The 25696-nt window shown below is 38.5% G+C and overlaps 1 protein-coding gene across 1 annotated transcript in view; it reads left to right on the top strand.

Moving 5' to 3' along the window:
• Positions 1-4912: 4912 nt before the first annotated feature.
• Positions 4913-25696, top strand: part of CPPED1 (calcineurin like phosphoesterase domain containing 1) — a 738666-nt gene continuing 717882 nt past the window's right edge. The window contains exon 1 of the mRNA XM_044089183.1: positions 4913-5088. Within this exon, the coding sequence (XP_043945118.1) occupies positions 5022-5088 (67 nt within the window). The 5' untranslated portion in view covers positions 4913-5021. The remainder of the gene's footprint in view (positions 5089-25696) is intronic.

Raw genomic sequence — 25696 nt, 5'->3', positions numbered from 1 at the left:
CAGTTTCGTAATGAAGCCCCAGGCAACCCTCAAAGAACAGGTAAGAAAAAGGGCAGAGGCGAATGGGGAAATAAGCAGGACTTTAAACAAAACAGACAGTTTCAGAATACATATAAAACAAAAAGAACTAAGTGGTACTAATATCCAAAATTATTTAATTTTGAATATTTCTGGTATGAATGTTTCTGATATAGTTTGCTCTGTATTACAGTTAAGTTTAAAGTTCATACCAACGTCTCTTCCACGACTTCATGTCTTGAAATGTGAGTTGTTTAGGCTAGGAAGGAAACTTCATTTAATGGATTTTTTTGCATCAAACAATATAGAGGAAGAATGTGATTTAGATGCGAATCTGGAAGACTCATTTTATTCATGTAATTCGGATGAGAATGCTTCAAATGATTATATTAATGCATATATGTTGCTAAGCACAGATAATGTTCCAGTTTATAGTGAATTTATACCTCCATATACTAATCAAAATATTCAGCATTTTATGTCTGTATTGAATTTTAAAGTAGAGAATTTGCATTATGATTTTGTACGTAATAAGAAAAATATGCAATACAATTTAAGTAAAGAACAATGGTTTGCTTTTAGGCAATTATGTCAAGATCATAGATTATTTGTGAAAGTGTCTGATAAAGGGAAGAAAATTGTGATAATGAATCATGAACAATATGCTAGAATGTGTTACACACATTTAAACAACATGACAGTCTATAAAAAATGTGAGGTACTGAAGTATGAAAAAGCAAAGAAAGAATATTTAGAGTTATTAAATAAAGGGGTACACCTAGGTTATTTTAGTAAAAAAGATATAGAAAAAAAGTTTGACATTAAAAATACATGTATAGCATCATTTTATTGTAAGCCCAAGATACATAAAGGAGTAGAAAATTTACAAGGAAGACCAATAGTTGCTGTGGAAAAATATTTTTTGAAAAATCTTGAAATTTTCTTGCATGAGTATTTTAAACCATGGGTGGTGAAAATTCCATTGTATATAAAAGACAGCCAGGATTTTCTAAGTAAGATTAAAAACATTATTTGGGAAGAGGAAATGTACTGGCTACGTTTAGATGTTGTTAGTCTGTATACTAACATCCAGCATAAAGTGGGCATTCAAGCTGTCTTGCATTATTTAGGAGATACTCCTGCATCCCAATATGTGGTGGGACAATTTTGATATATTACTCTAATTAACTTAAATAAGTTAATTGAACAAAAGTTTTTTAACCAACATGCACTTTTTCTGATGAATAAGAAGTAATGAAAGCACAGCTGTGTAAAATCTTACCATAACAGTAGATGTACGTCTCTGCATTATTACAGTATTCTACATAGAAGGGATCTCCGGCCCAGGGCAGCCTGATGCATAGCTAGTACGCAAAAGCCTAAAAACAATCTTTACGTGCCATGTCACATTTATGCTCTCGCATGGCAAATCTAAGTCTACTTCTATTAAAGGTCATTCCACTAGAACAGTTGTCTCTTCGGGTGCATTTTTCAAGGAATTGGATACCAATTCCATCCTTGAAGCTGCTACTTGGTTTTCAGTGCATACCTTTAGTAAGCATTACAAGTTGGATATGGTTTATAAGGCCAGAGCAGGTTTTGCTGAAACCATTTTATGTGGGTTTGTTGAGGGTTCTTCTCATCCTTCCATCTCTCATTCTGTTTCTTGAGCTTTCTTACTCTCCCTTTTATGTAGAATACTGTGTCAATGACACAGAAGGACACAGTACAGTTGTGTAAAGTCTGACCATAACAGTACATGTCCTTCTCTTCACTGTTGCAGTTTTCACTCCCTCCCTCCAACACACTCGTTTGTTTTGCATTTTTTTCTTCTGGATGTGCATGGACTCCTTTGTCCTATGGAGACTGTTCTCTTCTGGAGCAATTCAGTTCTGGGTAGTTGCATCCACAGGCTTCTTGGCCTTCTTTTTACCTAGAGGGAGTATCTTGGAGTTATAGGATTTTTGCCATGGTACCCTGTGCTAACTGTTTAAGCCATTGATTTTCAAGATAAATGGCCAGGGAAGACAAACTGTTTATGAGTGTTGTTGTTGCGTTTTTTGGCTTTTCCCGGTTAGGGGTCGCCACAGCAGAACTCCGGTCCGCTAATGATTGGTAGTTGATTTTTACGTGCCAAGTTACCAGCCCTGACGCACAACCTTCAACGAAGGTACGCCCATGCATGCATATCTCCACGCATAAGATGTTCTAGCTGAGAATCGAACCAGACAGCGTCTTACTGTGAGGCGACAACGCTATCGCAGCACCACCACCGCGGGTAAACTGTTTATGAGTGTCTTGGGTATAAATACCTTAGATACTACAAGAGGTATGGTTGTGAGAAGCACCTAAACAAAAAAGAAACTATCTGTGATGATCCTTATGAGGAATCTGCCTCCTACACTGACATTTTCCCTTCTTGGATGACATGAAGTCTAGGTAGTAAAATAAAATACAAGTCCAATAAAAAAAAACAATGGGGTACTTAACTGGTGTTGCTAAATATTCAGTACAGCAATGAGGGGTTCGGGCAAACTGGCAACTGTGTTCGAACTGGAGTCAAAGAAGTTCTGAGTAGTTGCATCCGCACATCCCTTTTATGCCCTATGTTCTGTGTGGGAACATAAATATGTGATATATGGTACATACAGGACTTTTTTAGGCTTTTGCGTACTGGCGGAGTGTCTGGCTGTGTTGGACAGGATCTCCCTTCTATGTAGAATACTACAACAGTGATACAGAAGGACATCACTTAATACCTTGCATTGTTGACTGACAATAATCTTAAGAAATTTACCATAAAATGAAACATTTTCTAGACAGGACAAAATCTGGGACAGTTTGAAAAATCAGGGACATTTCAGTGGTACAGATATAGCTGTCATACCTCTCAAATTCTTTGCTCAATAATTTTGGACAAAGCCACAAAATAATAGGAGTATAAATGTGCAAAATCAGGAACAGGTCTAAAATATTACTCTGCTTCACTAAAAAATAAAAGTAAAGCAACAGATTTTGCAACAGAGTGAATTTTATGATCAGGAAGAATAAAACTCTAGGGCCAGATTCCAAACCATTTGTTCTCAGTGTAAGTGACTTATTCCAGTGCAAGTCTGAGATCTGGAATGTCTAGATGCCAAAAGGTTTCACCTCCAGTACAAGTCATGTCCTTTGAAACACCAAAGGATTCCGTCTGCATTTCAAAATAAGTGGAGACAAAGTTTAATGGCATTGTTCTAGTAACTAGTATGGGCGGCCACGATGGTGCAGCGGTTAGCATTGTTGCCTCACAGCAAGAGGTTCTCTGGTTTGATCCTCAGCTGGGGTGCCTTCTGTGCGGAGTCTGCATGTCCTCCCTGTGGTCACGTGGGTTTCCTCCGGGTGCTCTGGATTCCTCCCAAAGACATGCTGTAGGTGGATTGGACACTCTAAAATTGGCCCTAGGTGTGAGTGTGTGTGCGCCTTCTATGGAAGGTTGGCTGGCAACTCGACACTGTAAAACTCCACTGCCAATCGTGAGCAGACAAGTGATCCACTGTGGTGACCCCTAACCGGGAAAAGCCAAAAGAAGAAGTTCTAGTAACTAGTATCACAAAACTGCAGTCAGAGATCCATCTCTTTCTCTTTGATTCATAACCCAGACCTTATGTTCATTTTGGTTCATAACCCAGAGACTGCCTATGCTATGGAATAGACTTCGCCATACATGTCAAGCAGAGCACCTCACTGGCCCTCTTCAAGAGAAATCTTTATGAATGGATGGGAAATAGAAAATTCATCCAGATCATCACTCCAGTGGCTCTACTTGACAGAGGCACTGGGAACTAAGGTAGAGTGGCACGATGCCAGGGTAATCCTATGGGCTAGGCTTGTAAAGGCTCCTGAGCCATTAGCCTTGTACACACCTATGATTATTACATTCAAGTTATACTTCTCTTCTATAGAAGTTTTATTGTTCTTGAAAAAAAAAGTCCAATTCCTCCAAGTGAAGTGAGTCAAGATGGTGAAAAGACAGCTGTTATATCATACTTTCCTGTTTAAGAAGTGCAATCATGGACAGCTAAACTGTGGTCATTAGATCATTTTTTTCCTGCTGCATAGTTTTACATAACGCTATGACTTGAACTGAATATCATATCTCTGAACCTTCCATCTTCAAAATCTGGCACGTAACCTCTTGTAATGTGGGATATTAACAACTTCGGCTAGGAAGTTCACAAGATGATTAAATGTATTACTATATACTTACAGTTATTTTGATGAGTTATCAGTTAAAAACACTGAATGTGTGACTAACCCTTTCAATTTAGAACGATGAGGAACATGGATATTTTATGACATAAAATGAGGTTTGCTTGAGAGGTATGCATCCAGGCTCTAACAATGCCTATGAATCTATAAACAAGTGTAATCTCGAACACAGGCACATTAACCCACAAATTTTCAGTTGACTTAGAAACACCTTATACTCGTACGTCTCCACTGCCTACATTTTCACCTCACATTTTTTGGTCTTCTCCACGTAAAATTTGTGTTTTTCTGACAAACTTCTGAGGGAGTGAAGTTACTAAATAATGACACACATCTGAATATCAGACCTCATGTCCTTCAAAACATGCACACTAACGCAAAATGTTATTCTAGAAACTTTCTATGTTGATAAGAGCAAGTTTTAAAATCTGTACCTAATTCTGAGCCTTGGTCCATATTTCTTATGCATACAGTTTAACAGCTATGCTATGCACTACATTTCTCACTGACATTCAAACTCCCACCCGCCTAATATTCGCATCTCTTAAGACCTTTGACCCCGCTAATATATCTTCATTCCACCTATCAATTCCACCCCGAAGGTTACGTCACCAGGAAATCCTTAAGACAAACCCATCTTCCCGCTCCTAAGGCTGGACACAGGTGAAGTAATCGAAAGCTGAGCTGATCGATTACCTCTACTATTAAGACGTATCTAGAGGTTTAGTCTCTCTTAAGTTTACTTTCGGAGCATGTCAGAAACACAGGCAAATTTGTTTTTGAAGGCACAACATCGGAGGTTTACTGCATTCGCTCAAGGTATACTGCATATCCCTAATTGAAAATAGATAGTAATATCTTAATTTATGACACCTCACTTCTGCATTTTGACACTGGCCTGTGTCTATGTGCTGGCCGATGGAGTGTCCCAACTCAGGAAGTCGAGATTTCTTGGTACTTGATGTTTCAAGGATGCTGCATCCTATCTTCTGCCACTGGCATTTGGCAGCAGTTGTATCTTGTAATTCCAGCAAGTTTATGCACACTTGTCAAATTATGTACTGTAATTATTAAACGATGTACTGCTTTAGTAAGAATCGTCTAGATAGCATCCGCTATGTACACGTTGGGTAGTTACCTAAGAAACAGTGGAAAGAGTTTAGTGATGTGACATAGTTTTCTGAAGTCTTAAATTAAATGAAGATGGTTTGAAGTTCTGTTACATGTTACAAGGAGCCAAACGGAGATGATAAACGTTAGCATCCACAGCAATCGTGATTGTGTCATCCTTCAGATGAGATAATAAAACCGAGGCCCCATGTGCTAGTTCAGGTTGATGAAAAGGTCACTTGGCACCTATCAAAAAGAGTAAGAGGCTTTTATTAAATGAATTGTTTAGAATATTTGCATTATTTATATTATTCATATCTGTTACATGTTTACAGTTATTTACACTCTTCTATAATCAGCTTTCCGCCATTTAACATTTACATTTTCATCTTTCCAATTTATTTATTTATTTTAATAAATAAATAATAAAATAATTAATTTAAAAAATTAAATAAATAAATAAAATTTCATTACAGATTCCTTTATTTCCATGATAACCATATAAAGGCATTTATAAGCCTAGCAACAAGGATGTTTTGGCTTTCGCCATCCTCTTAGATTAGTTCCCTATGCCTCTGTCCAGCAGAGCCACTGATGTGATCAGCGAGGTAAACTTTCTGTTTCCCATCCACTCGTCAAGGTTTCTTTTGAAGAGTGTTAGTGAAGAGCTCTGCCTAATGTAGATTGGGATCTTGTTCCAAAGCATGGGAAGTCTCTGGGACAGGAATCTATCCCTCCAGCACGTCCTATTTATTGTTGTGGTAAGGTTTAGATCCCTAGAGCGTGTGGCTCGAGGGGATAAGGTTTTCTTTAGGTGGAGCATGTCCATCAATTCTGGGTGGGACATGGCCTTGTATGTCAGGCAGAGATCACCTCTGAGTAGGCAGTATGCAACAGAGTACAACTGGAGTTTCTTCAGTCGAGCTGCATAGGGTATCTGTTTGAGGCCATTGATCCTGTTGGTGAGGTACTTCGGTGGTCTTTCCAGCTGTTGCAGGTGTCTTGTAAGGTACATTCCAAATTGGGGCATTCTACTCAACGATGGTTCTGATGAGTGATGAGTAGAGGGGCACAATGACCTCTTTTGATCTGGATGCAAACCCTTTTGTGATTAGGTGGGCCACGTAAAAGGATTTTCTAACCACTTTGGCAATGTGATTATCAAAGGTGAGATTACTATCTACTTGCGTCTTCAGATCCCTTATTACGTCTTTCGTATTTAGGGGACTGTCACCTATGTGGTAGTTTGTGGGTACTTTGTTTTTTCCAAAGGGGATGACTATGTACTTTTTGGCATTTAGCTTGAGGCCATGATTTAGACACCAGGTATCCGTCTCAATGAGACCCTTTTGGAGGATGTCTGTGTCAGCCGGAGAGTCAATTATAGCCCCTAGTTTACAGTCTTCTATGAACTTGGTCAGCCATAGTCCTCCTGTGCTTGCCTGTACCTCTGAGAAGTATATGCCGAACAGGAGGGCTCCTAGGACTGAGCCCTGGAGAACACCACTTGTAACCGGTTTAGAGTTGGACCTAGCTCCCGCAACTGTCACCATGTGGGTTCTGTCTGTGAGCCATTTGGCAACCCATCTTGTGACGTAGGGATTTATGTTCAGGCTGGTGAGCTTGTCTATAATACCTGAATGGGGAATGGTGTTGAAGGCCTTAGCGAGGTCTAGGTAGGCTGTGTGTACCACCTTTCCCTCGTCTATAGCCTTGGTAACTGTCTCAAAGAAGTCCACCAGGTTTAGGAGGCATGATCTGCCCTTAACAGAGCCAAACTGGGTAGGGTCCAGTGTTTGGAGGTTCCCAATGTCTCTGTTAATGAGTTCCATGATGATGCCTTCCATAGCCTTGCAGACCAGGCTAGTCAGGCTTATAGGGCAATAGTTCCCAGGGTCTGTTGTGGCTCCTCCTTTGTGGAGCGGGATAACCGTTGCTGTGCGCCACTCTATGGGTATGTAGCCTGTGGAAAGGCTGAGGTTGAACAGTGTGTTTAAGTGAGGGGTTAGTTCTTCTTTGAGCTCATGTAGGATGCAGCCTGGGACACTGTCCAGTCCCATTGATGCTGAGTTTTTGGCTTTGGAGAGGGCTGATTTAACCTGAGTGTCTGTGATTTCAGGGACTCTACATTCTACTGGTATGGTTATGGGTGCTTTTGCGGGTGAGATGGGAGTGAAGTTTGCGCTGAACCGGTCTGCCAGGTTATTGGTGATATCGGTCGGTTCAGCGTATTTTGTGCCATTCTGCACTAACTCTGAGCATTGCCACTTAGATTCTTGATATAGCTAAAGAATGCCTTGTGGTTATCCTTGGAGTCCTTGGCAATTTTTCTTTCAAAGCTCGCCTTGGATGATTTTATGAGGGATCGTAGTTTCTTGCTGATACTGATCAGGGATGTCTTCCCTTCTTGGGATTTTACTCTAGTCTGTACTAGTTTCCTCCTTCTGTTTTATAGCTTGTTTATGGCAGGAGTCCACCAGACTGGTTTCCTTTTCTTGGAGGAGTGAGTTTTGGTTTTGCTTGGGATGGCACGATCCATGCATTCTTGTAGCTGCCCGTAGAATGCATTAGTAAAGGATTTTGCAGCTTGGACAGTGTTATCCTTCAGCATGGGGGCTTTGAAACTTTCCACCTCAGTCTTAAGTAACGTGAAGTTTGCTTTTGAAAAGTTTTTCATGGTGGCTTTCTTGTCTAGGGGAGGGGGCGGAATATGGATATCCAAAGTGATTTGTTTATGGTCAGATCTAACCAGCAAGGGGTTGACCTCTGGTGTGGAACACCGGTCGCCCATGTTGGTACCTTTGGTGGGAGTGTTGACCAGTTGAACCAGGGCGTTTGAGTTTATAAATTCTAGGAAAAGTTGGGCAAGGAAGTTAGTACTTGAGTAGTTCTCCCAGTTAATGTTTGGGTAATTGAAATCACCCAATGTTATGGTGTTTGGTAGGACCTGTATGCTTCCCAGTGTCTCCAGAAATGCAGAATGGGGGTCCTGGGACATGGTGGGTGATCTGTAGCAAGCTACAATTTGAATTGCAGTTTTGCCCATTGTTAGTAGCACATTGATGATCTCTGACGCATCGTGTTGTGCCACTAACCTGGAGGTGTGGGTATCCTTGATGAATATGGATACGCCCCCACCATTTGTATTTCGGTTTGGGTTCTGTGGCCGAAATGTATGGTATGAGTTGTAATCTGGTAGTGCTGGTGTGCTCTCGGGAGCCTTAAACCAGGTTTCTGTTACTGCACATATATCGATTTTCTCCATACTGAGGAGTGCCTCGAGTGCGTGCATTTTGAGGTTTAGATTTCTGGCATTGAGTAGCATTACCCTTAGTTTTTTGTTACTTGTGCTATTTACAGCAGTGGGTTTGTCCTTTGAGCCTTGCCAAAAAAAGGCACTATGGGGGTGGCAAGAGCCTTGGCCAGTATTCGAAGGCCTAAGGGTGACAGGCGCAAGCCATCTCTAGCGAAGCAGCGTGGCTTGTCAAGCATGTCATCCCAGGCGGACAGACACTGGATCCCCTTTGAATGACCAGAAACTTAGCCAGTTGTTCAAATCGAGAATTTTTTCTCTATGGTATCATTCTTAGTGTGGGCAGGATGCTGCTCACAGTCAAGGTCATACCGGCCTGTGCTGCATGATCAGAGAGCTCTTCCATGTCTCTTTTCATGTAGTCCAGGGAGGTACGGCTCGGGTCATTCACACTAACATTGACAGAGTCATATTTGTACTTGTTCTGGAGTGACCTGAGTGCTTGTGTTATGTGGCGGATCCTGTCACCCGACAGGCAGCTAACAGTAACCTTCTCCTTATTCAGCCTAGTGAGTGGGACGTCAGTGTGCCTGACTATAGAGTCACCTATTATTAGTATGCTGGGTATGTTATTTTGCCTTAAGGGCTGTGATTGCATGGCACACTGGTTTTGTGAATTATGTGTTTCATGGTTTGTGTTGGGGGGGTGGAGGTTGGTTGGATGTTTGCTTTGGAGGTCTCTGTTGGTTTTGCAGATTTTTATTTAGAGCCTCCGAGTATGTTTTTGTGTATTTATGTGTGTTTTTTGCCGGTGCTGGTTTAATGGGTCTATGTGAGACTGGTGGTGTGATGCAAGTATTTCCCTTCTCCTCTTGACTGTCTGATCCAGTCTTGGGTTGAGAGAGCTTAGCCTTTAGTATGGCTGTATAACTGCATCTCTCACATGTATTAGTGTTTGGTGGTAGGAGGAGGGGGTTGTCTGTGTACATGAGGCAGTTGTAACATTGCCTCAAAATGCCCAGATTCACCAGTTGGACCAGAGAGTACACCTGAAACTGCCCTTTGGACATGCCTGGATAGGTGCAGTGAACTGTTTTACTGGTTGGCTGGTAAGGTCGAATAGAGAGCCTTGTCCTTCTGTACAGTGCAGGAGGGTCTAGTGCTAGGGTTTATAAGTGCTTGCTATAAGTTTTGAGCAAGTGCCGAGCTGAGAAATGAAAGGCTTGAATGCTTAAGTTGAAAGTTTCTCTAGTTCCAAGGGAAAAATTGAAGAGGAGACTTTGTGGAGCCAGAAATAGTTGAACCCTAACTAACCGGCGCTGCTTGGCATGCAGCCAGGCAGCACTTTCTTAATATCTTGCAAGTCGTTTTCTTCAAGAGTTTTCTCATATTTTTTTTTTACCCTTTTACATTTCAAGAAAACCTGTTCTGTTGTCTTTACCTCGCCATAGTGATTTCTTCAATTTTTATATGGCATATTCACTTTTACTGGCAATTTTTAATGACTTATCTTAAAAAATCTCTGCATTCTACATATTTTTACACCATTGTATTCTGATTTTTAACATCTTTATTTTTCCTTCCTCAATTTTTACCATGAATGGATAAAATAATTACTTGCTCATTATATTCATGTACCATCTTTTCGTTTTTTTTCTCCTACTTCTCTTAACTTTATTTTCCAAAATATTATTGTCTCCTGATATTGTTTCATTTCCCCATTCATTCAGGAAAAAAAAGTTGGCATAATGGTTAAAGTGTTTACCTTACAGACGCATGGTGCAGGGTTTGATTCTCGCATGGGGTAATTGGTTAGGCTTAACATGGCCCACAGGGATAGTTAGCCTAGTATTGATCTATGAACCTATGTATTCATTTCTTTTCTTTTTCTTTCAAATTGTTTCATCATACACCATATTGCCTTATATTTTTCATTCATTATCATACGTATTAATGAACTATTTCCCCTTTTTTATCCACTTTAGCACTTTATATAAGTTCAATGATGCTACATAGACCACAGTATTTATCAGTCACAGTCCTCCTTCTTCAGCATGTAATAAGATCATAGGAGATTATTAGGCTATCGACCCGGTGGTCATTTTAAGCCTAGCCATTTCAACCCAGTGTAATACTGTAGAGGTACAAGTCAATGCCTAGGATTGCATTTGGTGATGACTGCCCATGTTCAGGAGGGTTGTGGGCACTATGCCCGGTAGGAATTTACGGTGCCCCATCCATTCATCTAGGTGACTCTTGAATAGTGTCATGGAGGTGCTGTTTCACATGAATTGGTAGCCTGTTCCTGTTCTTGCTTTCTTCCCCTAACCTCTGCTCTTATGTCCATTTATACTCATACGCATAGCCTTCGTGTCCATTAAGTATATCAATAACGTCTTCCATCCATTGTTTGTTTATTTTTTGCTACTAGTATTGTGTCATCTGCATTTGTGAACATAACTGGTATCCTAATTCCTTTTGGAGTCCTATATTATGCTACTTTTAATGACATTTAATTTACTAACCAGTGCATTCATAACTAACACACACAAAATTTTACTCACAGGACATCCTTGTGTTATACCACATTTTATATTTATTTAATGACTTAACCATCCATTTACTAATGCATTTACTTTATTCTTCTTATATGCTGTCCCAAAAATCTTTTGGATCTTTTCACTTAAATGATATTCTTTATATCCCTTAAAACTGTATGCTATATCTTATTGAATGCTTTACTCAAATTAACTACCGTATTTTTTTGCATCTGCTTTTCCTCTTAATATCATTAATAATTCTTGAGTTCCTTTTCCTTTCCTTCCAAATGTTGTAAAATCTAATACCTTCTTTTCATAAATATCTAAATTTTTAAGTACTATTGGCCTCCAGTTTCTTATGGCATCTTTTCTCCTTTTTTACATATACATGTCAGTACATATAAATGTCAGTACATCGTTCTTGTCCAAAACTTGCTTGCAATCATTCATTTAATACTTGTACAAAATCTTTTTTCTGTCAATGTAACATATCATTGTAATATGATATTCTATCACATCTGGTCCAGTATATGATTCTAAATTTACCATTCTTAATACATTATTCAGTTTTTCCATCATTATATGATTTTCTAATTCCTTATTTTGTTCTGTCAATTTTTTAACATTGCACTTTTGTTTGTTCAGCATCCATTTGTTTAAATGTTTCTTCTATATGCTGTTTTACTACATTCATTATTTACTGTTGACTTCTTATGTTTTTCTCATTTTCTATTTCTTAACTCGTCATTTTATTCTCTCTTGCTGTATTTTATATATATATATATATATATATATATATATATATATATATCAAATAAGGCACTACTGCTACTTTTCCCCTTGTAAAATATCTTTGTTTAAATAAATACTTTTAATATTTTCTTGATTCATTTCTTTCACTTTATTATATTCGTCCTTGTTCTTTATCAGCTCTGACAAAGCATGTACACTTCCTTCTTTATATTTTCCCTCTTCTCTTTTTAATCTTTGCCATTCCAAGTAACATTTTTTATATTCATCTCTGTAACTTATCCACCATGACATCCCAATTCTTATAAAATTCTCTTAATTTTCACATGATCTTTCTATAATTGTCTAATCATCTGTATTCATTCCTCATCTAATTCTTTTCCATTTTTTTCTCTTATTACTTTTACCTACTTTATATAACATTTTTTTCTTTGAAATTTCTTGCCAAATTGCTAAATAATCAGCAAATCCTGTACATAGACCAACCCAGTAAACAAATGGAAAATAAATACATAAATAAATATTTCCACACAACAGGCCACCCTAATACAATACGTAGATGATTGCACCCTCATCTGCGCATCTGATAACATGTTACACTTCCAAAAAATTACTCAGGAATCTTTAACAGCCACTAAAACATGGCTTCATAATTCACAACTCATGCTTTAGCCAAAAAAGACCCAACTCCTACTATATTTTCCCCCAAATCCCTCTCTCATGAAAAACAAAATTTAAAGTCCTCTGTTTTTATAGTACAACCATTGATGTCACCTCTCATAGAAAATTGTTAGGGGTGATAGTGGATGATCATCTTACACTCGACATGCATGTATAAAATGGCATAAGAAAAGTTCATAAAAACTAGGGATGCTTTAGAGAGTGAAAACCTTTCTCACCAACGCAACCAAAACTTCACTTACCACTACTTATCTCCTCCTCACTCTTCTTTATGGAGCTCCCATCCTTACTAACCCTCAGGCTTCACAAAAATTAAAACTTGAACAATGCTATAACAAAGTGTCTAAATTTGTAGCAAATACCCCTTTCAGAATCCACCACTGTATAAAATGGAAAAATGTTAAAATGGTTAGAACTGCATCATCAGCTAACATATACACAGATTTTTCTCACCTGTAAAATTATCGTGTATCCACATCTGACTGTCCAGAACTACAAAACATTCTACACAACTATGTTCCCAGTCAGTCATTGCGATCCAGTGACCAAACACTCCTGTCTCTCTATAAACCTAGCAAATCTGCTGGGCATTGTCTCTAATCATACAAGGTTACTAAGGCTTGGAGCTCCTTACCTGTATCCATAAGGTCAATAGCCTCCCTTCCATCTTTTGAAACCACACTGAAAGACTTTCTCAGCAGCTCTGACCAATGCTTACTACAGATTTACAAACAAATCATTTGGACAGAATCTTTACAGCTCATCTCTTGCCATCAGATGGAACAAACTTCCGTTGCCCCTGAGAAATATTTCAATGTCCATAAATTAAAAAAACATTAAAACTACATGTAAATAGCACCTAGTCTTGTCTCTGTGGTCATCTAACCTGAACCCTGGCCCTACTCTAGCACTGCTTTCTCCCTACTCACTCCTTTCGTTTCCTCAACATTCTTCTTTATTCAAATTTGTCTTCCTAGTGGCCCAGCTTGACTTTCATATTTCTTTCTTCCTTTACTCTGTTACTGTAACTACTTTCTCTGTCCGAGTGTTATTTTTTGTCTTTCTTATTTTTATTTATAGGTATATTTTTACTATTACTGCTTATATTGTCAAATATTGGTCATGGACTTTTATCGTGTTAATATTTTTATTGCTGTAATGTGGAACTTTTCTCCCCAGGCCTCCATTGAAAAAGGGCTCTGCCCAGTCTGACATTCCAATTAACAAATGTCAAATAAATTAAATAAATGTCTAAACTCTGGATGTGTTCTTGCTCAAAACCAGAAGAAACTTTATCTCTAAATATGAGCAAGTACCTTTTTGTTCCTTATACCTCCTTGCTCTCCCTTCTTCAATTGCTTCCTTATTGCTATCAAATTCTCTTCCCTGACCGTCTCTCTAAATATACCATAAGCCTGTTTTTCCCTCACTTCATATTGCAATTACTGTTTGTATTAGACTAAGTTACATTTTAATTTCTTTACAGACTGTCTAACATTTCTCTAAATATTAAATTATTATTACTTGTATCAATTCTTAACCAATGTTGTTTTGTCTAATTTGTTATAATTACTTAAACTGCAAATGGTTTGTTTTATTTTTGAAAATTGTAAAGTTATTGTTCATAAAATATTTTGTAATAATTTGGAGCTTTTCTCCCTGGACCTCTGCTGAAAGTGGGCTTCTACCCAGTTAGACTTTCCCGGTAGTCAAATATCAGTAAGTAAGTAAATACATATTTTTAAGCTTTTAGAAATAATAAAGTAATCTATTTCGTCCTTAACACACTTTTTCTATATGTCCACTGTTTGTTGTTGCAGGCATGTAGGTTTCCAGTTTTTATGCCTTTTTATAACTTCTAACATTACTTGTACACCCCTGCTCTCCTTTTGGTTTCTTAAATCACAGTTCAAATCATCTATCAATATTGTATCCATATTTACACATGCATAGTCTCTTCCTTTTTTTGTCATGCACGTATACTGCTATAATTCTATAAACTTGACATTTCCATCTCAAATCTACAATTGTTATTCTCCTCATTGCAAGTAATATACATTCCGAAATGTTTACTAATGATGTACATAACTGCTGTATCAGAACATGTTTCGAATCCCTATATTCCAGATAATCTCACTGCTCCATAACCTTTCTGTTTGTAATGTGTCTTCTTCTGATAGTATTCTTATATCCATTTCAATCACATTCATGTCTAGTTTTGCACACATTCTAGTACCCCTGTTCTCCATTTTATATTTTATATACTGTTAATATATATATATTGTTTTTACTCAGTTCATTTATTTTTCATTTATCTTCTATTCTTATATCCTTTAGTCTTATGTGACTTGTGTCTTTCTTTTCCCTTTCATATTCGTTTTTTACACCTAAACTGAAGAATTTTCTTTTCCTATCTTTTATCCTTTTTCCAGTAGAATTTTTCCTTCCTTTCACTCTCTTCAATTCATCTCTTCACTTCTTTCTGACATTCTTTTACTCTGTCTTTTCTTGAGTATCAGTGTTTTCTGTTATCTGTTTACCTTGAACTGTTTTTTCCTGTCGTACTGTGCCTTGCTCGACCTCTTGTTCTCTGCTTCCTTATTCTTCTATGCTTTCTTTATAGTCCATCCATAAATGACCTGTTGTTTTGTTTACATTTTAAAACCTTTCAAATCACATCTTTTAGCATCATGATCCACTTTGCCACAAATGTAACATTTTCTTTTGTCTCAACTACTAATTGAATGATCAGTGTATAAAAGCTCTGTTGTGGTGAAATACCCAGTGGAGCCACTATATTATCCCAAATATCATACCTGTCCAGATTTTTTTCTCCTTTACTCCTAATTCTTACTAGATCTTATTCCTTTGTTCAGTTTTCTCTTCTTTACTTTATCCGCACATGACTTTTTCTTTACCGTGTCTTTGACTTCTTCCTTCACCCTTTCCATTATATCCACCCATGAAGCTGACCTGCTGCTCTCCAGTTCAGTCTGCACAATTAAGTCCTACAATATAACATCCAGCAGCCATCCTGAATGGAGGGCTGTAACAATACATCCACTCTTGCTCAAACCTTCATCTTCAGTCTCTTCTGAAGCACTATTTCAAAATCCCTCACCTTCACTCATTCAGTTTCCCTCTTGTCTGCTTCCTCCGTACATATTATCCCTGAAGGCTCAATTGCTTTCAGTACATCAACACCATATGCTTCTTCTTTTTTAATAAAAGGTCAACTGCCTTGCTAGAGACATCCACCTTCCATCTTGTGATTCTCTTTAACTGAAAACAAATGCTGCCACGACAGTGAATATTTGCTACTACCATCTCCTTGTTCTAGCTCCATTGCACTCTACTTCTCCTGGCTGCCACTGCACCCAGAATGGAAGCAGGAAGTGAAACACAGAATTTGGCCCCCGGCTCGTAGAATGAGTAGGGGAAGTTCCCTGATGCCCCGTCCATATTTCCCTTAATAGTATAAATACCACCTTAGGTCTCCCCTGAAAAGAGGCTACTAGCCTAGTGGGACTAACGAGGTCAACAAAAGATAAATAAATAAAAATGTAGGAACCTTATTTCAAACACCCTTAAAAGCTGATAGGGGTTTGGGAACTCATGTACACAGCAACTTAGGCTTTGAGAACTCATGTAGACAGCAACTTAGCCTTTGACCAACATGTGTCCAAGGTAGTCGGACAGTCTTTCTCTGTTGATCAACTTATAAGCAAGGGCATGGTATCTAGGTCCAGAGGTATCAACATGCCACTGTACTCGGACCTCATCAGGCCCATCATAGAGTATAATGCCCTCCTTTGCTATGTACTTGACCAGACACATGCAGCAACTAGAATGTCCACAAAGCTTCCTTATAACAACAGTACAGGGAGTAAACACAATGCCCTGTGCTGATCACCTCCAAGTCTTGTCTCTTTAGTTGGTATCATACAGACTTCTGAGAGGTGACCTTTTCCTGCCATACAAGTTATCCCTGGACCCAGTTTTTATGAATCTTTTGCACATCCTCAAAACAAACAGCAGCAGAACTACTGGATTAAAAGAACTAAATTTTGCTTGTAACATAAATAGGACATGTTGGAAAGACAGAAATTTCCCAGAGAATTCATTGGAACAGGCTTCCCATCCATGTGATGGATCCTGCCTATCCCTATTTAAGTGCAACTTGGACCTATGGATGGGTAATTGGAAATTCACCCCTGGTCTGATTTCTGCTTCACTGATAGTTAGTAAAGCACCCCCTATAAATGATATATAAATCACATTTGTAGGTCACTTGTGGGTTGCATGGCTAGGATTTTAAGGGCCCTAGAGGTCATTAGCCTAGTATACACCTATGAACCTGTGAGAGGGCATTCATCCTCAATAGGAAAGAAGTGTTCTGCAGTTGTTTTGTGAGTTTCATTGCTTTGGCAGCTTTATTACTTCTTTACAGTTTAATTTACAATTAGAAAGAAAATGAAAGCATGTAGTGTTGTGTCAATGCAGAGAGCTTTGTTTAATTAAGGAATATGCTTACCAGGTAGGAAAGACAGTCTTGGCTGTGGTATCCTGAAAAGGAATAATGCCAGTCTATATGCTGATACAGAAAATGGTATGCGGGACTTTGGGGTAAAGTAGAGAAGCATGTCAACAGACCTGGAAATTGTGACCTCCATTACAGATGTGCCTTAAAAACCAGAGATAGGTCACTTGTAAGGTCAGCAGACCCGAGACAGGTCACTTGTAAGGTCAGCAGACCCTAGACCTATAAGGTCAGGGGTCTATATTGCAACATCGAACGCTAAAAACAGCGAACGATGTTACATCGACACATTTTCAGCGAAAGCTGAAACAGCGAACAATGTTACATCGACACATTTTCAGTGAAAGCTGAAAATGTCGAATCCACAGAACAGCGATTTCTTTTCTAGGGAAAGAAATTGCTGTTCCAACCCCCCCCAAAAAAAAAAAAACATTACACACTTCCAAACACATACACACATATCCAATCCTAATTATACCCCCCAAAAACCAGTAAACAACTAAATACACATATGCACATAACCCCAACCATACCTTTAACGGAAAAAAAAAAAAAAAAGAGTAAACATTTTAAATCATATGCACTTACTTTAACCCGCACCCTAACCCTAAGGTCAGTAACTCTCGCACATTTAAATAAACAGTTCCAAACACATACACACTTACCTTAACCCTAATTCTACCCTCCCAAAACAAAAGTAAACAGCTGAAAACACATACACACGTAACTCAACTATACATCTAACACAAAATATAAAACAGTAAACACTTTCATACATATGCACTTACCTTAACCCGCACCCTAACCCTAAGGTCAGTAACTGTTGCACAGACACGCTCGGGAGCTATACCGGACAAGGGACCACAATACACTTCAGAACACGGCAAAACAACGAAGCGGTCAAGCGACTTCTTTCCCAGGGAAAGAATTCACTGAACAGCCGCTTCGCTGTTTTGCCTGTTCGCTCTACATGTGTTGACGAAAACGCATTCGACAATGCGTTTTCGTTGTAGTCATAGGAACCAGACCTGAGACGGGTCACTTATAAGGACAGCAGACCCAAGACAGGTCACTTATAAGGACAGCAGATCTAGGATTTGCAATAGGCCAGATCATTTCTTCACAGACGTCTGTTAAAGATGAAAGGGAATTATTTTCATGTTACGTTCTACACTTCTGTTTTCTTGGTTGCATATTAGTTACATGTTTAAGTTATGTGTGCATTGACTGCTTCCAGCTGTTTGAAGCCAGGAGCTGTGCATTGAAATTTGCACTGTGTACTTGTTACTCTTTCGTTCTTTGTGTTTTCTTTGACCCTGCTATGACACGGGCAGACCCATGTAATACTGTGTCTCTGAGTGGCTTATAAAGACAGTAGTAATCCAACAGAATGCTCATGTTACTTTATTTATGTTTATCTTGTTTATTAGAGTTTGTGTGCACTGATCACAATGAAAATTTGCAGGCACAGCCCAGGTCTTTGAGAGGAGTGAGCCATCCTTACTAAGGACAAAAGGTGCTAGTCAGTGGAAAGGTGAAAATATACTATTACATCAGCCAAAAACTGGAAAGAAATCAATGTTAAGCAGACAGCATCAGCAAAAATAGATGATTTGCAAGCAGGCTGGCAGCTTGTTTCGGGTATTTTAATACTGTAGGAAGTCTTCAACATGCTGTAGATTCATAGGTCAGTACCAGGCTGTTGATCCAGATGAGCATTAGTAGCCCAGCCACAGTACCTCAAATCATAGGTATTCATTAACAGGACTAATTTATACCTGGCTTCTACCCCTTTCAGTGAGGGCTTGAAGGGCCAATCCTAGGGTAAATTTACGACTGCCCATTTCACTGTAAATCATTTCTTTCATAGTGCTTTTCTGAGATCTACACAGTGTGGCATGTATATTGTTTGATTAGTTTCACGTAGCTAGTAGAATTATTCTTTACCATTATGTGCCTTGTCTTTATGTGCACTGAGTGGAATTTACATGTAAGCATCTGGAGTCTAACATCAAGGTGCCCACTCAAAAGAAAAGTGACCATCTTGTATTGCTCAACTTGCATGGCACTGGATTTGATTTCTCATACCTTTTCTAGTGTTTTTTTTAACTGCCATGGTCTGGTCAAGCGTGGGTCTTCATCCACAACCCACAGCATGTCCCGTGTGGCACATACCTCCTAATGAGTATGCGGTCCATATGTATTAAGCCAAACATTATTCTGCTAGGAAACTAATAAAGCCATTATCAGCTGGGAGACTTGTAAATCCTCAAAATTACCCAGAGATATTTAGACTTCTTAAATACAAACTCCCTGGTCAAGTTAGTCCGCACCCCAGCCAGGGTGCTCCCTTCCTGTTGTAACATCCTCTCTGGTCAAATCGCACCATAGGTCAGGCACAGTCACATTAAAACTGAAGCTAGAAGCATCCTACAGTATCTCAGAATTCAGACACTGCGCAAAGGCTACTCTACTAAAATTGAGTGAATACCTAAGTTCAAATGTCCCTTCAACCTTAAAGATCGTACTGCTTGTGCCCAATCATTTACTGCCAAGTTCTATGCACAAGTAAATCTGTCCTCCTCAGAAATCTAATGCAAAATTCAAAAAGAGAATCTATAATAAAAAATAAAAGCTTGTTGCACACAGGCACACACAACCACCCCATTAGACTTCCTGTATAAAGCAATTTTGACAGATATAGTTTCTACACCCTTTGCAACACTGAGCACTTGCAGTATACCCATAAGAAAAACAGTGGCCCTTAAATGCCTGGGATTATTTTGCTTGGAAACCAGATGTGGTTTATACTGCATCAGATGTTTGTGTGTTAAAAATCACCATTGTGAAAGTATCCTAGTTGAAAGGAGAAATAAGTGCTCATGGGGAGACTTAGGTACCTACCTGTCCAGATATTACGTGTTGGTCCAGTGACAGTGACAACTGTATGAAATGTGGGGAGTTCTGTGTTCAATCCCCAGGTAAAGGTCAGTGTTTTCATTTCCTATATACTATTCTAGGTTACTGCTTTGTACTGCATTTTGTGTGTGTGTGTTTAAAAAAAACAAAAAAAAAAAAAACATCCACAGCGATATCCTAGTTGAAAAGAAAAACAACTGCTCTTGGGAAGGACCAGACACCTAACTGTCCAGAGAGGCCTTCTTGGTCCAGTGGCAGTGACAGGGATGGGGGTCCTGGGTTCAGTCCCTGAACAAGGATCAGTGCTTTCTTTTCCTGTTCAGTTTGTTTAAAATAACAAATATGTTACATTTTAGGTTTGCCAGGCAAATGACAAAATAATTTATGTACGTTTTCAAGCTTTATCCAGGTTACAAAGCAGCTTATGAGTGGAATAAGGTCCTGCATCATTTGGTAACATAAAGGTGTTAAATTGCATTTCTAGTTATGTGCTGCTTGGCAACAGAGTTGTCTAATGCTGAACTGTTTTGTGTTAATCGCTAAATGAATATCTGTTAAGTCTGCATGGTAGTTCTAAACAATGCCTGATATTTCTTTCAGAGATGAATAAATATAGATTAAAAGCAAATTAAGAGGGCATCTTTTAATGCATGACAGAGGTTTTCGTTTCTCTCCTTTGGCCATTTTAAGATCTTGACCTATGGAAACAAATTTTATGCTTTACTTCAGAGTACTTGACACCACAACTAAGAAACGGTATATTGAAATGCTGTTAATTTGGAGGAATTGTTTATATATTTGAGTAATTAGCAAACCTCTTAACTTACCTCTCCCATGCAGTAAGAGTATTTCCTTACGATTACCCCAGAAAATAGGTTATGCCTAGAGAAACTAACCTAGTTAACAAAAATAATCAAATGAATGACTGCGTTAACGCTTGCATTTTCTTCTGCACATCAGCAGTTCTGGTTTCTCGTTGTATTGTTCATACTTTGGCCTGTGGAAGAGCAACATTAATCTTTAAATTCTTGTTGTTAAATGCATACTTGTACATAGTTTCACATAAAATAACATCTTAAACAATGTTAAGCACACAAGTTTTACAAAAAGAGTTTGAGTACAAATAGTTGACTGCCTCATTAGGAGGTGTAGATTTTTTTTGTTTTGTTTCATAATCATTTTCTTAATAAGAGTCTTTCAGATATTGTCACTGGGGAGTTTGCAAGTACCTTCTTATATTATTATGTGTTCCATTTATTAACCAGGTAAGCCCACTGGACAGAAGTAACCCATAATTCCAATTTGTTGTTTTCAGGTTTGTGGATCTAACTGCCTTCATACCCAGATATTTTCCCTTCTGTTTCTTATGCCAACCACATTGTTATTTTTTCTGGGTGATACCTGTAAATGGTTAGTTGTGATTAATGTATGATCCCAGAAAACGAATGTAAAATAAAATAAAAAAAATAAAGAAATACAATATCTATTCACAAGTACAGAACTGTTTTCTGTGTTAAAAGTTTTAATTTGTTTGCTCATCCAGGTCTGTGTGGGTAATTGACCTCTCGCATTACAACTTTAATCTGTTACCTGTCACAACATTTCATAGGAAGTATAGGATTTCTTAACATTCCCCTGAAAGCTACTGAGGAACACAACTAGTTTTCATCGAATTCTTCTGCAGGTTTTCTCAGTCCACATTGTGATACTAGCTAGACATTTTCCGTTGCCCACCTCTTATGTTACTGTAGTGTCTGCATCGTTCATACAGTTTACATCACACTTTTTACAGGGCCAGTGTCCTTCATACTCTGGTGTCCACTTATAATGAGTGTCTCGAGAACTGTACTCTTTCTTAGCATGGAGTAGCCTACAAGACCTCTCCAAACATGACCTTTGTTTACTTTGTTGCTGGTCATGGGAGCAGATGCAGTCCCTGATGCTTGTTTGCATTGCCACGAAGGCATCAATTTGCTGGGGGGGCGTTTTCTTTGATAACATACATCTAGGAAAGACCCCCCCATAGAACCAAAAAGAAACCCAAATGTGAGGTTTATTTTATTCACAGCAATCTAGTGCATGCTAGCCTGTAGTCAGATAGCTCAGCTAAGCAGAAAAATGAGAACAGTTTGTGTAGTCTCCCTATAAAATGAGAGTTCAGCGAACGCACTAGAAAATACACTAAATTACGTATTTGTTTGTTTGTAATTAACATTTTACGTTGTTTGTTAACTGAGGTAGTACAACTGGGTTGACATAGCCCCTTTTAGGTGGATGCCTCAGGAGAAATACTACAAAAATAAAGTAATGCATTCATTGACTAACTTTTTTTTTTTTTATTTTATTTTACATTTGTTGACCGGGCTAGTCTAACCTGGATATATGTCCATTTTCAGTAGAGGCCCGGGGAGAAAAGCTCCACATAAAACAGATAAAGAAACAGAACATTAAAACGTCAGTTACATAACATTAAAGTTACAGATAGCTTGTCAGACAAAAACAGGTGTTACAAGGTAATTTATCATACATGATGGAATATTTTTTTTTTTTTTTTTTTTTTTTTTTAGGTAAACACTGTGTGAAGAAAATATTCAGAAGGATATGGGAGATTCACATCTCAAGGTTAAGAGTAAGGAACATGAGAACAGACTAGTTAAAAACAAGACTGGGAGAGTTAGTGGAGGGGGGAACTCATGAAAGAGACAGAGAGATGTCCATTCTGTCTTTCTTGGGTACAATAAGTACAACTAGAAGGTAGAGGCCTTAAAGTGGCAATAAAGTGAGTAATAGCGTAGGAAAAAATGATAATGATGAAAATAGACAGGGAAAGTCTTATGGTTAGTACAGGGACATAACCAGTGGCTTGTAAGTTTCTTTTTGAAAAGTGTAGTAGAAGACAGAGATGTAAGTTCACTAGGAAGTAGGTTCCAACTTTTCCCCACAGCATTAGAGAAAAGGGAATCTCCTGCTTTATCGTTGGGTTTGTGTCCGGATACAAGAAGTTTATTAGCTGAGCGTAAGTTTGAAAGATTTTTTATATGGGCTGATTAGACTTGTGAAAATTGGTGTTTTATCTGGGTGATAAAGGGTTTGATTATGCAATTCAAGCCAACCCAGTTGATTCAGATTTTGGCAGTGGTGGGTTCTAAAAGGGGAGCTGGTGGCAAATCTGGCAATATTATTGTAGGAAATTGCCAGCTTGTGGAGGTTGCTTTTGGATAGATTTGTATATATAGGAGAGGCATGAAAGAGAGTTGAGATAAGGTGGGTGTGGGCAATAGTAGTTCTAGCTATGGGAGTAAGGAAGGGCTTAATTTTATAGAGGGAGCCTAGTTTTTGGTTTACTGATTTTATTGTGGTGTTGATATGAGTATCATAATTAAGGCTGTGGTCAATAGTTACTCCTAAGTGTTTGGTGGTAGTGTCAGGAGATATGAATGTACCATTTTTAGATTTGATAGGGAAATGAAGTAGGGTGGACTTTTGTGTAGGCGTAAACAGCAATAGTTTTGTCTTTTTGGGGTTAAGGAGGAGACACCGCTGTAAAAAACATTCTTCAACAAGCTCAAAGGTATTTTGGGTGAGGGACTGCAGTTCAGAAGGCCATGTGGCTGAGGATATTAATGTAGAGTCATCAGCGTATTGTATTGTTACAGCTTGGGGAATACTAATAGATTGATCGTTTATAAAGATAGAGAATAGAAGGGGGCCCAGAATGGATCCTTGAGGTACACCAAGGGTGACAGGTGGGAGGATAGAGTGTTTTCCCAAAGCACTTCCTGTTGCCTGTTGTCTAGTTAGGACTTGAACCACTGTAGTGCTCGAGTATCAGATGAGAGGGACTTAAGAATATTTAACAGTAGCTGATGGTTAACTGTGTCGAATGCTTTTGAAAGATCAATAAAGATAGCAGAGAACAGGGTGTTATTGTTGCGGTTTTTGTTAATGTGGTCAGAGACGGAGAGGAGGGCAGTAGTGGTGCTATGGAAAGGTCGAAAGCCGTGCTGAGAGCTGGCTGTTAGGGTATTTTGGAGAAGGTGGTCTATAATAGTGGACGGTGGATGCATTTTTCCATAATTTTAGCAATGGGAGAGAGTAGGGCAATTGGACGGAAGTTGGAAAGTTCTGTTGAGTTGCCTCCTTTATGTAGTGGGATGATATGTGAGACTTTCCAGATGGCTGGCATCGTACCTTCAGTAATGGTTCTATTTATTAGGATAGAAATAGGGTAAGCAATAACTTTAGCTGCTATTTGAAAATATTTCAAAGGTAAGAGGTCAGCTAAGGTGGTAGAGGGTTTGAGTTTTTGAAGGAGGGTACAAATGAGGGATGTGGGGACAGTGTGGAGTTTGAAAGTGGGTGATGAGGTGTATGAGGAGGGCAGATTAGAGGATGTATGAGGTAGAGAGTTCGAAGTGACTGGATAGCTTCAGTAAAGAAGTTATTGAAGGAGTCAGCAATTTGTTTGGGAGTGTCATGGGAAATTCCAGATAGGTTTGGTGGTTTCGAGTTGCCTGGATGCAGGAGTTGATTGATACCTGACCAGAATTTCTGTGGACTTTGATGGTTGGTTTGTTGAAGTTGAAAGAAGACTTTTTTTTTTGTCTGATAGTATTGATGCTTTAGTAGAGTTTCTTAGTTGTTTAAATTTTAAGTGATCAGATGGGTCTTTAGAGGTACGCCATTTGGCCCAGAATTTGTTTCTTAGGAAAATGTTTTGTTTAGTTTCCTTAGTAAGCCATAGCGCTGTTTTGGTACTGTTCTGAGAGTACAAGAAGGGACATGGTAGTCTAGGATTTAGTAGTCTAACATCATAGTGAAAAAAATAGTAAAAAGCATTAAAGGTAAAACATTGAGAGATTTAGCATTATAGAGTTATTATGCAAAGATAAACCATAGTAGTATCTGCAAAATATGAATGTATTTTATTGTGTTAAAAGGATTAGAGGAAAGAAGAGCAGTGCTAAGGTTAACCAGTGATAAGGTGTGTAACCAGGTAACCTTTTCAAATGTCGAGACCCACTATAGTAAGTCCCGTAATGCAGTAACTGAATGGCTGAAAAAATGGACTTGCACACAGTCTGAGATGGCAGTTTCTCAGAATATTCTCTTTTCTCCCAAGTGTGGTGATTTCTGAGTTAGTATTCAAGTTTTTTTTTTTGGGGGGGGGGTTGGCTCCACGTCATCAGGGGATGCAGGGGACAAAGTTTAAAGGAGAAAAGTGATGTTTGAGATTTGCTGTTCTCCTGCATTTTCGATCTTTTTTTACATCCCATTACTTGGCATTTCTAGTTCCAACATTTTAGTAGGAAGTTATGTAACAGAATTTAGTGGTGGTGTGTGTGTGATGTATTATGAAAGAGAGCTAGCAAAAAATTTGCTTTTATTTCATCTGTTTACATTTGGTAACCAGGTAGGTGTAGTGGTCTGCGGACCGTTTCCAGGCATAACCCATGCTATGGTGATTAGTACCGTTTGTAGAACTACCATAGTATAAACTACATTTCAGTTAAAAAGAACACTGTTTATAATGATTTGACATGAAGTATTACATGCCACAGTGAAAAATAATAGTGCATAATAATATGTTGTGATTTAAGCCAAAGAATGATACAATTATAGGACATTTAAGAA

Source organism: Protopterus annectens, chromosome 12.part0, assembly GCF_019279795.1.
Source record: "Protopterus annectens isolate FY-2018-M chromosome 12.part0, PAN1.0, whole genome shotgun sequence".
In the NCBI taxonomy this organism is placed as follows: Eukaryota; Metazoa; Chordata; order Ceratodontiformes; family Protopteridae; genus Protopterus; species Protopterus annectens.
Note: the sequence above shows the minus strand (reverse complement) of the source record. Positions and strands in the feature narration are given on the sequence as shown.